Raw genomic sequence first — 12,244 nt, 5'->3', positions numbered from 1 at the left:
GATTTGCTTGATAACCAGTTTGTTTACTGAACAACTTTAATTCTTTTGCGGGGGGGGGGGGGGGCGTTACTAGGGATTGAACTCAGGGGTACTCAACCACTGAGCCACATCCCTAGCCATAGTTTGTGTTTTATTTAGAAACAGGGTGTCACAGAGTTGCTTAGTGCCTCACCATTGCTGAGGCTGGCTTTGAACTCATGATCCTCCTGAGTTGCTGGGATTTCAGGCGTGCACCAGCCCACCCAGCTCAACTTTAATTGTTTTAATTGTTTCTCGGTTCTTTGGAACTTCTGAGTTTCAAATCATCTGCAAATGTATTTTTTAAATATGTATATCTAAAGAAGGTAGGCTTCTATTCTAGTTTACTAAGATTTTCTTAAACATCAAGATTGGATGTGGAATTTTCCAGCCACATATGCAGCTTGCAATAGACAATCATAAGTTTATGCCCTTTTAATATTATTGTTAACAGTATTTTAATGCTCATAGCTGTGGTGAGCCGTGTCAGCGGACCGTGGTCGCCATTACAAGATGGCGCTGATAAGCGCCGTGGCCTGTGATAACAACTCCTTATTTTGGGAGAGTTGGCACGTAGCTGTAGAACACCCTATGAGAAAGATCCACGTGGCGGCTTTGCATTGGGGCTTGGAATGCTTTATTAGGCTGAGGAGTGCGGGTTAGAAGGAGAAGCTTCCAGAGACACATAAGTAAAGGCCTGAATAAACTGCTGAAAGAAGATTCCTGAGTTGCGTCTTCCTTGCGGGCAAGGGGGTCGCGACACATAGCCTAAGCACAGATTGGAAATTGGTAATGGATATTATTTTTAGGAAATAGCAGCCAGTGCAGTTGAGCTGGTATCTAAGGTACAGAGAGGAAAATGGCATAAGAGAAGATCTGAAAGTTTATAGTCAGCTTGTAGCCAGGTATAGTGGTACATACCTATAATCTGAGCAACTCTGGAGACTAAGGCAGGAGGATCACAAGTTTGAGGCCAGGGCTAGGAATATAGCTCAGTTGATAGAAGCTGAGGTTGCAGGTGTACACTACTGTGCCCAACTTTGGAGAACTTGTTCAGACTCCAGGACCTTACTACCAGTCTCTAATAGTAACAGACTTTGTAAAGTCTGGAATAGAGAGGTTCTGTAGGTCTGGGATGGAGTCCACGAATTTACATTTCCAGCAAGTTTTTTGGTAATGCTATGCTAATGGTCCAAGAACTTTTGAATACCAATGACATGGAGATCTTCATTCTACTTTGAGTTAGCTGGGAGCTAATATACTGATGGATGTCCTGTTAGTATCTCATATATCATAGGACTGAGGAATTACCTAGATTAGGAAACAAGAGGTTACTGCAGAGGCACTTGTATATACAAAGATTCAAAGGCAAAAAAGAATGTGGGATATATGTGAACCTGGAAAAAGCCTCATGTGTCTAGAAAACGGACACAAAAAAGGAGAGAATTTTGAAATGAAAAAGAGGAGGAGGCAAGGTTGGGGGGAATCGTTGTAATTACATCAATAAATCTGGAATTCATTCTGAGGGCAGTGGCAAGCCACTTATGGGCAGAACCAGACAATGTATTTTAAGCTATCATGGCTCTGACTAGCTGTAGTTCTGAGTTTGTTTGGTTCTAGTATTTTTTTTGTTTAGTGCCTACATTTAAGATGGGTATATATGTATTTTGCTATTATTGGATGGCATATTGTACAAATTTCAATTAGATCTTAACTAGTTGATTCTTAACTAATTGATAGTGATATTGGTATTCTGTATCTTTGATGATTTTCTGGTGTAGTAGTTCTGAAAATCATTGAAAGAGAGATGTTTTACTCCTAATTATAGTCGTGGATTTATTTCTCCAGTTCTTTTTTTGTTTCCTTCCTGCTTCACATATTATGCAACTCTTGTTGGGTACATACACACTTAGGGTTACGTGTCTTTTTTTTTTAAGTTATTGATAGACATTTATTTATTTATTTGCTTATGTGGTCCTGAGAATCAAACCCAGTGCTCACACATGCTAGGCGAGCACTCTACCACTGTGCCACAACCCCAGCCCAACCATTATAGAATTTTCTTAGCCTATCTCTTTGTATAGCTTTGTGGTGGTTACTATAGTATTACATACTTAACAATTACATTCTGCTACTATTGCCAGGCTGAATTTACCCTTATTTTTGTTCACCATACTTTCTTCCTTCCTGATGTTTTGAAGTGTTTCTTCTCCATCATGCCCTTGGTGTTTAGATAAATTCTTTTTTGGTACTAGCATAGAACCCAGGGGCACTTAAACCATTGAGCCACATTCCCACCCTTAGTTGCTGAGGTTGGCTTTGAATTTACGATCCTCCTGCCTCAGCCTCCTAAATTGCCGGGATTATAAGTGTGCACCACCATGCCAAGCTAGAGAAATTCTTTTAGTCATCCTTATATTCTTAATTTTCCTCACTCTGAGAATGTCTTGATTTCCCTGTCATTTCTAGAAGATATTTTTAGTAGATATAGTGTTCTAGATTGGCAATTCTTTTCTTTTAGCACTCGAAGAATTTACTACTTCCCTCTGCCATTATGTTTTCTGTTGAGAAACCCACTGTCATTCTGGGCTCCGTCACGCATGCCTGTAATCCCAGCATCTTGGGAGGCTGAAGCAATAGGATCGTGAGTTCACAGCCAGCCTCAGCAACTGAGCAAGGTCTTAAGCAACTTAGTAAGTACCTGTCTCAAAATAAAAAATAAAAAGGGCTGGGGATGTGGCTCAGTGGTTAAGTGCCCCTGAATTCAATTTCTGGTACAAAAAAAAAAAGAGAGAATTTTTCTTTGTCTTTATTTTTTGGAAATTTAATTATGATGCTTCTTAGTGTGGATTCCTTTGATATATTTGGAATTTGCTTTTTGAATCTGTAGTTTATACTTATTGCCAAATTTAGGAGGTTTCAGTCATTATTTGAATATTTATCAGCAGTGCTCAACCCTTTTCTCCTTTTCCCAGACTCTGATAATTTGCATTTTAGATTTTTTGTTACATAGGTCTGTGGCATGCTGTTTTGCTTTTGGGGATTTGTTTGTTCCAAGTTTGTTTTCCCAATTGAATAATTTCTGTTTTTCTATCTTCTAGTTCACTGATTTCTTTCCTCTGTTCCCCTCATTCAGCTGTGAATCTAATCTACTAAATTTTCTTTTCTTTTTTTTTAATATTTATTTATTTTTTTTAATTGTAGTTGGACACAATACCTTTATTTGTTTTTATGTGGTGCTGAGGATCAAACCCAGGGCCTTTCACTTGCTAGGCGAGCGTGCTACCACTGAGCCACAACACAAGCCCTAATCTATTAAATTTTCTATTTCAGTTATTCACATATTTTTAGAACTAAAATTTTCATATGAGTCCTTATATCTCTTTTTAATTTACTGCAAGTTTCTATTTTGTTTGCTGAGACTCTAATTTCATTTGTGTCGAGCATGTGTAACATTGCTTTCTGAGGCTTTTTTTTTTTTTTTTTTTGAGTATGTACTTTTAAAAAGGGATAAGGGACTGGTCCACAGATGGCCACTGTACTCTGCTCAAATGTATTGCCTGCCAGGACCCCACACAACTTAATTTATCAAGTTTCTTAAGCATGAAAGAGCAACTGGAATGATCTCACCTGCCCTGGCCTTGAACACAGTGAAAAGATCCAGGGGTAAAAGCTGGGCTGGATAGTAGATCCAGAAGCAGCAAGGCCAGATAATCTTGTGAGGTTTGATGTCATTTTGAGTGATCAGGAGATATAAAGGCCCAAGGACTCCGCAGTCTAGGAAAAGCTTCTGTAGACTTGGGGGTTTGGGAGGCACCCAGATACCATGGCAAAGATCTAAGAAGTGATGCCAACAGCAAGTGAGGAAGTAAAACTAGTTCCAAGGGAAGATGCCAGCAGAGTCACTGGAGAAACGAGATCTGAATATCTAGGGTATCTAGGTTGAGAGTAATCTGAAAAATCACCGTGACATATGTGATGTTATGAAGTGAAGAGAGTGACGGCCCATGAGATATGTAATCAGTATGTCTCTTCCTCGAGCTGCCTATCTAACATGTGTCTTCAAGTTCTACAGCCCAGGGACAGTCTGGGATCGTGTTATTTTGGGGTCAGAAACATATGATTCTTCCCTTTCACGATCCCTGACACTCTTGCAATATCTGCTGGCAACCAGATCCAGAATCTTCCATTCAGGGGAGAAATCTTAACAACACACGTTTTCTTGTGGTGCCATTAGACACTAGTGTCTTCTGAAGCTGGACAGGGATGTTTGCAAATGACCAGGGAGTTTTCCTCCCTACTTTCCTCCTCCTGACCACCAGGGCAGATTTGAAAAAGCAGGACCATTTGTTTCAATAATCTTCTTTAAGAAGTCACATTCATGGCTGGGTTTGCCATTCATTTTTGCACCAGGAACTTTATGAAGTGGGAACGGCTGAACTCATCTGGCAGGGCTCTCCACTGCAGACAGCCAGTTCCCAAATCCCCGAGATGTGAGGGCTGGGTTCTCCCAGCATGTTCTTTTCAATAAACATTCCCACACTTGGCCTTTAACTCCAGCCACCCCATCCCTGCCCTCCCAGCGCCTGCAACTTTCCACCTTGGCTCTGGCTCCTCTGAGGCATTTTTATCATGGCTACTTCAAAATCTTTGTCAGATAATTTTAACATCTCTGCCATCTTGGTTTTAACATCTACTGACTCTTTTTCCTAGTTTGATATGGTCCTGATTCTTGGTATGATAAGTACTTTTTAGTTTTTTGTTTCTTTTTTTCTTTTAATTGAGACCTAGAGTCTAACTATTTCTTAAATCTTTAAATGACTTTCTCTGATATTGCTTTGGGGTATGTGCTTCATTTCACTGCAGGTTTCCCACTTCCTCTGTTGACTCCTGAGAGGGGAGCCTCCCCATCAGTAATACTTTGTCCTGACACTGCACTTTGGTGACCTCATTACCACAGGACAATGAACAAGGTCCCAAGTGTTCTGTAGTCCTTCTCTGATACCATCCAGTGGCCTGGCACTGGGGAGGTGACTGATTAAGGATAGAAGTTTTCCACATGGTCTCCACTGACAGTGTGGGCAGCAGGGTGGTTGAGGAGATAAGGTCCTTCTTGCTGACCAGTGGGGATGAAAGTCCTGGCTCTGACACTACCCTGGTAGGGCTCCTATGGTACCACATTATAGCCTTGATGGAAGTCTAAACTCCTCACTCACCTTTTGTTAGCAGAGGTAGGCTGGACCAAAATTTTTTCTGTGGTGTTTGACTGGAGTAGAATGGCTATTGACTGAAAGTTTTTCTGTCTGTTAAGCTGGCCTTCTGATCCTTCAGCTAGAGAAAGCAGCCATTTGTTGAGGTGTTTTTTGTCTGCATCTCTTGGTGTGTGAGGGCTGCTGGCTTTTTCATCTAAAAATCTGGGATACATGAAGCCACTGTGTTGTTCCTCATGTCTCTAGGCTCTTTGCTGGCCTGCCTTTTCTCTCCTCCTCTTAGAGTTGTCTTAACGGTTGTTTCATGTTCAGTGTTAAGCATTTTTGGTTGTACTTTGTGGACAGGATAGGGGGAAAGTATGTTTTGTTTTCTCTTCCTAGAAGCAGAAAACTTTTTTCCTTTTTTTTATAAAAACTTGAGGACAGTTTGGGCAATAGACAGAGCACATTTTCCATTACATAATATAACATTAGAGATTGAGCTCTTGTAACCAGAGTTTTGTTTTGGGTTTTTTTTTTTGGGGGGGGGGGTTGGTACTTGGGGTTGAACCCATGGGCACTTTAACACTGCACTATATTACCAGTTCTTTTATTTTTTATCTTGAGACAGGGTCTTGCTAAGTCTAGCCTTAAATGCAAGATTTTTCTGCTTCAGCCTCCTGAGTTGCTGGGATTATAGGTGTGCACCATCATACCTGACTTCATAGATTATTTTTATTGACCATTTTCTTAAACTTTTCTTTCAGAAAAACTGATATAAGAAATGTGAATAGTGGTCACAATTTGGAATGGGAATTAGAAGAGGAGAAGGAAGTTTGGATTTATTTTACCATGTGTCACAATGCTTTTAAAATTTGAAATGAAACCATAATGTGATAACTGGATGGCAAGCTCCCTGTGAGGAAGCTTTTTACATTCCTCATTTTATCAGACTAAAGCTAGAGGTTTATCCTCACCGCTTACTGTGGTACTTAGCTTGGTTGCAGAGATCAGTAATCCATTCATTGCACTTTATTTTTGGTGTTGAACACATGATTATTATATCTGTGACTCAGTCCATATTCTAAAACAAAGACATCTGACTTGCTTTGTATTAGGTTTTCACCTCTGTCAAGTCAGCTATGACTAGGAAGTAAAGTCCTACACATCTGGCGTTCCCTAAGCTCGCTCTTTCAGTAGGGCTTTGAGGAGTGATGCGCTGGACAGATCATCCAGGTGTGTCTACTGAAGTGATAATTTTTTTTTTGACTGCACTATTAGGGAAGTGCTATAATAATTCTTGGTCAGGGCCGTAATTAAAACACTTTATAAATACATTGTAAGATGACAAGTCTTTTTTTTTTTTTTTTGGCACTGAACATTGAACCCAGGGATACTTTACCACTGCACCACACCCCCAGTCCTTTTATTAATTTTTTTATTTTAAGAAAGGGTCTCACTAAGTTTATTAGGGCCTTGTTAAGTTGCTAGGGCTGGCCTTGAACTTGGGAACCTCCTGCCTCAGTCCCTGGAGTTGTTGGGATTACAGATGTGTACCCCCACATCTGGTTTATTTTGTCTTTTAAACTTTGAATAGTTTCTGAATGTTTTGAAGTAAGTCAAAGTAATTTTATTTTTTTTTATTCTTAAAAAGAAGAAATACTATTCTTCTAAATTTAGTTCTTGTGTTGTAATATTTTCTATGAGAGCCTATACAATAATCTTCTTTGTTTTTCAGGTTACAGAATACCTATATGCTAATAAAATGGCTTTCCGATACCCAGAGCCTGAAGACAAGACCAAGTATATTAAAGAAAGAATATGGCGAAGTGAATATGATTCCTTGCTGCCCGATATGTATGAATGGCCAGAATCTGCATCAAGACCTCCCCAGATAACAGAATAGAAGCACTCACACCAATAAATATTTCCCATGCTTCAGGGAAGCCCCTTTTTTGAGAGATGTTATCAGATTTATGGTGTTTCCGTATTTTTTTTTCTTCCCCCACTACTTTACTTGACTTAACCCATGTATGTCCATGTCTGTTGGAGGTGGATGTGTTGACTGTATTAAGGTCCACCAATACCCTACAATCAACCATAATGCTTAATGTCCTTATTTGTAGCCATACAACACCCAAGAGATGTTTAAAATGTGTCTATGGATGTCTTCACTTGTATTTTTGGTCCTGCTTGCCAAAGTATTTGTTATTTACTGTTATAAGTAACAATCTTCCATCATCCGGTTAGTTCTACAAAAATAGAAGTTTATTTCTGTGGATATGAGGGCATATTTTGCAAAGCAGCCAAATTTTAAACAAAATTCAAAGAAAATTGTCAGTATGTAAAACTTTATCTGCTTCATTTTACCTTCATGCTCTGAAATTATTTTATAATACACAGAACTAGAGAAATAAGAAAATTTTTTCCCTTTTATTTTCTGGAACTAATCAAGGTTTAACTATAACATTAGGAGAGAGTTATGGGAACTACTATTGCCTTTAGACAAAGCAGTCTTTTGCAACAGTGTGTAAAAATGATTTTTATTTAATAAAGTAATGTCTTAAACTTAATTGCTTCAGTTATGCTACCTTATTGCCCAACTAGAAATGTAGGTTTGCTTATAATGAAAATACATTGGGTTTTTTTTGTTTTTTTAATTTCTAGTTGAGGGCATATAGGATGCCTAAAGCATACATTACAACTAATCTCGTTTACTTTTTAAAATAAATCAGTAGTGGTTTACATCTGAATGAGCTGTATTTAACTGGAGGAACTATACCCTATCCAACTGAGGTTCTTTATTACTCAAAATAGTTTTGGGATTCTCCTACAATGCATTCCCTTGAATGTTGTTAGTGGTGACAACTCTTTCTCTATTAAAGGTGAATTTATTACTTTTCAGAGCTAAGTAGGGATGAATAAGGAAGGTGTTCAGACCAGGAGATGCCATTTTTAATCCCAGTAAAATAGATAATAACTGGCTAAAGAGACCAGTTTCTTGTGTAGCTTACATATTAGAGATTTTTAAAGGAAGATCCAGAAGCATCTTAAAATATGGCGGTATAGCTATAGTATCTGTCTGCCTTATGTGCTGCAAGAAGCAAAACTTTTAAATGTTCATTCTACAATAGTAATCTTGTCTCATAAAATTAGAAAAAGATGGGGAGCTGGGAATGTAGCTCAGTGGTAGACTACTTCTGGCTTCAATCCACAATACTAAACACTAAGAGATGCCTCTGCCCCAACTCCCTCCATTTCTGCCCCTGGCCCTGCCCCAGGCTATTAGGGGCAGACCCCTAGCAGCTATAGTTTGAGCAAGTTCTTGAAGGTGGTTCTGACACAGACATACTTGCCCTCACAACTGCCTTAAAGCAGATATCGGAATCATCTGGAGAGCTGACCAATGCTGAGGACTGACACTGATGCAGGTCCTGGTTGAGGCCTGAGAGTCTGCATTTCTGATGAGCTTCCAGGTACCACCTGTGTTGCTGTTAAAGAAAACAGGCGTTGCTCCACAGTATTGCAAGTGGTGTGCTGTTTCAGCCTAGTGTTTATATACTATGTGCTTCTATATATATGAAAAAGATCAACTGAAACTCTTACATGGAGTAGCTGTCATTAGTTTTGTTATATTTAGTTATCTTATAAAAACTAGTGTTTATATACTATTTAGTTATCTTATAAAAACTAGTGTTTATATACTATGTGCTTCTATATATATGAAAAAGATCAACTAAAACTCTTACATGGAGTAGCTGTCATTAGTTTTGTTATATTTAGTTATCTTATAAAAACTGATGAGTTTTTATAAGAAAAATTAATATAGAACTCTTTAAATAGTTTTTTTCCTGAGAATACATAAAAACTAGAATACTGTGTGATTTTAAATTCTGGATTTGTAGCATACTTAAGTGAAACCTAGCAACCAAATTTCACTTAGAAAAGATTAGCTAACAAATGGATATTTGTGAGGTTTTTTAATTTGATTATTCATTCCCTAATGATAGAACTTGCCTTGTACTTTGTCTTCTCTAAATTATCAGCCTCTGGAGAAATAGTATTTTCATTTTCTGTGAAAGAGTGATGAATGAATTAAGACTGAAATACAATGTTATAAGTATGGAGCATTAACCATTGTTCCCAGATAACAGAAGACCCAAAGAGAATGGGGCTAAGGATTAGGGTGGCATACAGGTGCTCCTGTGGCTCCCCCACCTCCCAGTATTGAAGATTAAATTCAGGGCCTTGCACATATTAGGCAAGCTCTCTACCACTGAGCTACATTCACAGCCCTTTTTAATGTAAGTTGAGTTAAGTTGCCCAAGCTGGCCTAGAACTTGTGCAATCCTCCTGCCTCTGCCTCCCAAGATAGCTGAAATTATAGACATGCGCCACTGTAAGATTTTTTCCTCTGGCTCATTCAGTCTCCCTTAAGGATAACTTTTTTTTCACAAATATCTTCAGTGTTCTGTTGGACTCACCAAAATAAAATCAGCTTTATTGGGCATATGTAATATTGAGAACAATAATACAAGTCTCAAAACTCTCCACTGGGATCCATTTAAAGGAAGTCCTAAAGAATGAAATAACCCCAATACCATATTTTCATCCAAGATGACCACGTGGGTACAACTGCAGGCATATTGCTTACTATAGAACATTGCATAGATTCATGGACTCTGAATCTCTGTGATTTGCACTTTAGCATGTAAGTGTTAAACTGCAGATGAAATAAAGTAAGATTTAATATTTAAAATATTCAAGATAATTTAGCTATAGAAAACTTTTTCCTCACCTGAAATTGAGAGAGATTTTAATGTAAGCAGAGAGGGGAAATAAAACCTAAACCTTTATTTTCAAATTTTAGTACATTCAGGTAGGTTCAAGTAAGACATGACTCGTAACTGTTAATTCACTGATTCTTACTGAGAGTTTAAGTAGTGCTAGATTTTGAGACATTATTTTTCTTTCTTAAATAAGGAAAACTGTGCCACCCAAAGAGAAAAGTAAAAATGGAAACATTTTCATAGTTTTATTGCACAAAATATACACATTGAGTCAAATGACTTGAATGTATGGTATCTTTGGGTAAACAACATTTTCACATGGCTGTTAAGTCTTGGCTTTCTTTTTGTTTTTTGTTTTCCAAGTAAAGTTTTATTTCTACATTCAGTGTACTGTAAGTTTTAAGACTAAGAAAGAAAAACAGACATGGTGGCACACAACTGTACTCCCAGCAATTTGGAAAGCTTTGGAAGGATGGTGACTTTGAGGCCAGCCTCAGCAACTTAATGAGACTCTCCGCAATTTAGCAAGACCCTGTCTCAAAAGAGCTGAGGATATAGCTCAGTTAAGTGCCCCTGGATTCAATCCCCAGTATCAAATAATAAGTAAAGAAAATGTATGGTTATATATTCCTCGGTTTTCAGATTTCCTTTTATGTTCCAGAAAAAATTATTTTCCCTTTCCTAACTTTAAGTCTATGTTCTTGGAAATCATTGATTCCTATATAGTTGATGAATTATTACCAACACATTTGGCATACAGTTAGCAAGTTATAACAAACTAAATTGTATGGGTGGTGCCTACACTGTTCAGGAGTTAAGTGTTCCAAGCATCTTGTATATTTAATCCACAGTAAACCTGTTTCTGTCCCTGTTTCATAGACAAGGAGAGGGGCACAGAGAGGTTGAATGACTTACAGAATATCTCATGATGAGTGGCAAAGCTGGGACTCTTAGTTCATACCCATCTTAGGAAAGAAAGCCCTCTATAGGTGATTTTATCTGAATCTTCAAGAATTGTTTCAGTTTAGCTGGGTGTGACAGCTCACTCCTGTAATCCCAGCAGCTTGGGAGGCTGAGGCAGGAGGATTGGGAATTCAAGACCAGTTCAGCAACTTAGTGAGACCCTATCTTAAAAAATAAAAAGGGCTGGGGATGTGGCTCAGTGGTCAAGCACTCCTGGGTTCAGTCCCTGGTACCAAAAGGGGAAGAAAAAAGAAGCTTTCAGGAAAAAATTTTTAAGTCCTCCTTAGTGCATTTTACCACTTCACTTGATTTTTCTTTGTTCCCATTTATAATTTAAATACAATGTAAACCTCTTACTTGTTAATCTTTAAATTTTAAGTATTGGATGTATAAGGATTTGGTTTTGAATGTGATAAATATCACTAGAGATTTTAATAGTTGACTAATACCTTTTATTTTAGTAGTAGTCATAGAATTGCCAACCACTATAACTTCTGTGCAAATCAATTTGAAATGCACTTATATATTGTACTATTCAGTTTGTTAATCTACACATCAATGTACATCTGCATTGTAAGGTGTATTCTAAATGGTATCTGTTGTGCTATTTGCATATATAACTTCTGTTAAAAAGATAAGAACAGTTAGAAAGTAGTAATAGTAAAATTGTGTGTGGAATAAGGAACTTCTAGAGAACTATTTTAGGTAAATATTTGACAAAATTTCTGCCCAATGTTTTATTGTATTTCAAGGAGCTTTAAAATCAACTGAAATTAAAAACATATTTTTGCAATTGATAGTATTTTCCCTTTGATAACATCGTAAGCATTAATCATTGACTTCAAGGAAGCCACACTTTGCAACTCATTGCTTGGCCTTTCTCACTTTTGTGTTTAAGATAAAATGATAGAACAACTATTCTTGTGGTAATTGTGGGAATAGTAGTTTAAGAGGAATGCCTCTCATATAGACACACCAGATTTTCCTACAGATGGTTCCAAGAATCAGTCTAAAAACATCATAGTCATGTGAATTATTTTTCTCTTTTTGTGATATATTACTTGTAATGAGATGTATGCTCTTATATTTTCTTAGTAAAATTTTCCTATGCATAAAACATGCTTGATGACCTCATTTTTTAAAGACTACTATGTAGAGGAATTTTTAAAAACTTGGCATTATCCCCTTAAAACAAATGCACACTTGACCTGGGAATTTATTATTAGACTTAAATTCAGACATGAAGTATTCCTTGTGCTCCTCATCTTTTCTCTTTAATTCCTT

The 12,244-nt window shown here is 37.6% G+C and overlaps 1 protein-coding gene across 1 annotated transcript in view; it reads left to right on the top strand.

Moving 5' to 3' along the window:
* Me2 (malic enzyme 2) overlaps positions 1-11,995 on the top strand; it is a 65,384-nt gene extending 53,389 nt beyond the window's left edge. The window contains exon 16 of the mRNA XM_026393794.2: positions 6,946-11,995. Within this exon, the coding sequence (XP_026249579.1) occupies positions 6,946-7,113 (168 nt within the window). The 3' untranslated portion in view covers positions 7,114-11,995. The remainder of the gene's footprint in view (positions 1-6,945) is intronic.
* The last annotated feature ends 249 nt before the right edge of the window (positions 11,996-12,244 follow it).

This window comes from Urocitellus parryii, chromosome 13 (genome assembly GCF_045843805.1).
Source record: "Urocitellus parryii isolate mUroPar1 chromosome 13, mUroPar1.hap1, whole genome shotgun sequence".
Classification (NCBI taxonomy): Eukaryota; Metazoa; Chordata; class Mammalia; order Rodentia; family Sciuridae; genus Urocitellus; species Urocitellus parryii.
The sequence above is the reverse complement of the archived record's forward strand: the minus strand, read 5'-3'. Positions and strand labels throughout refer to the sequence as shown.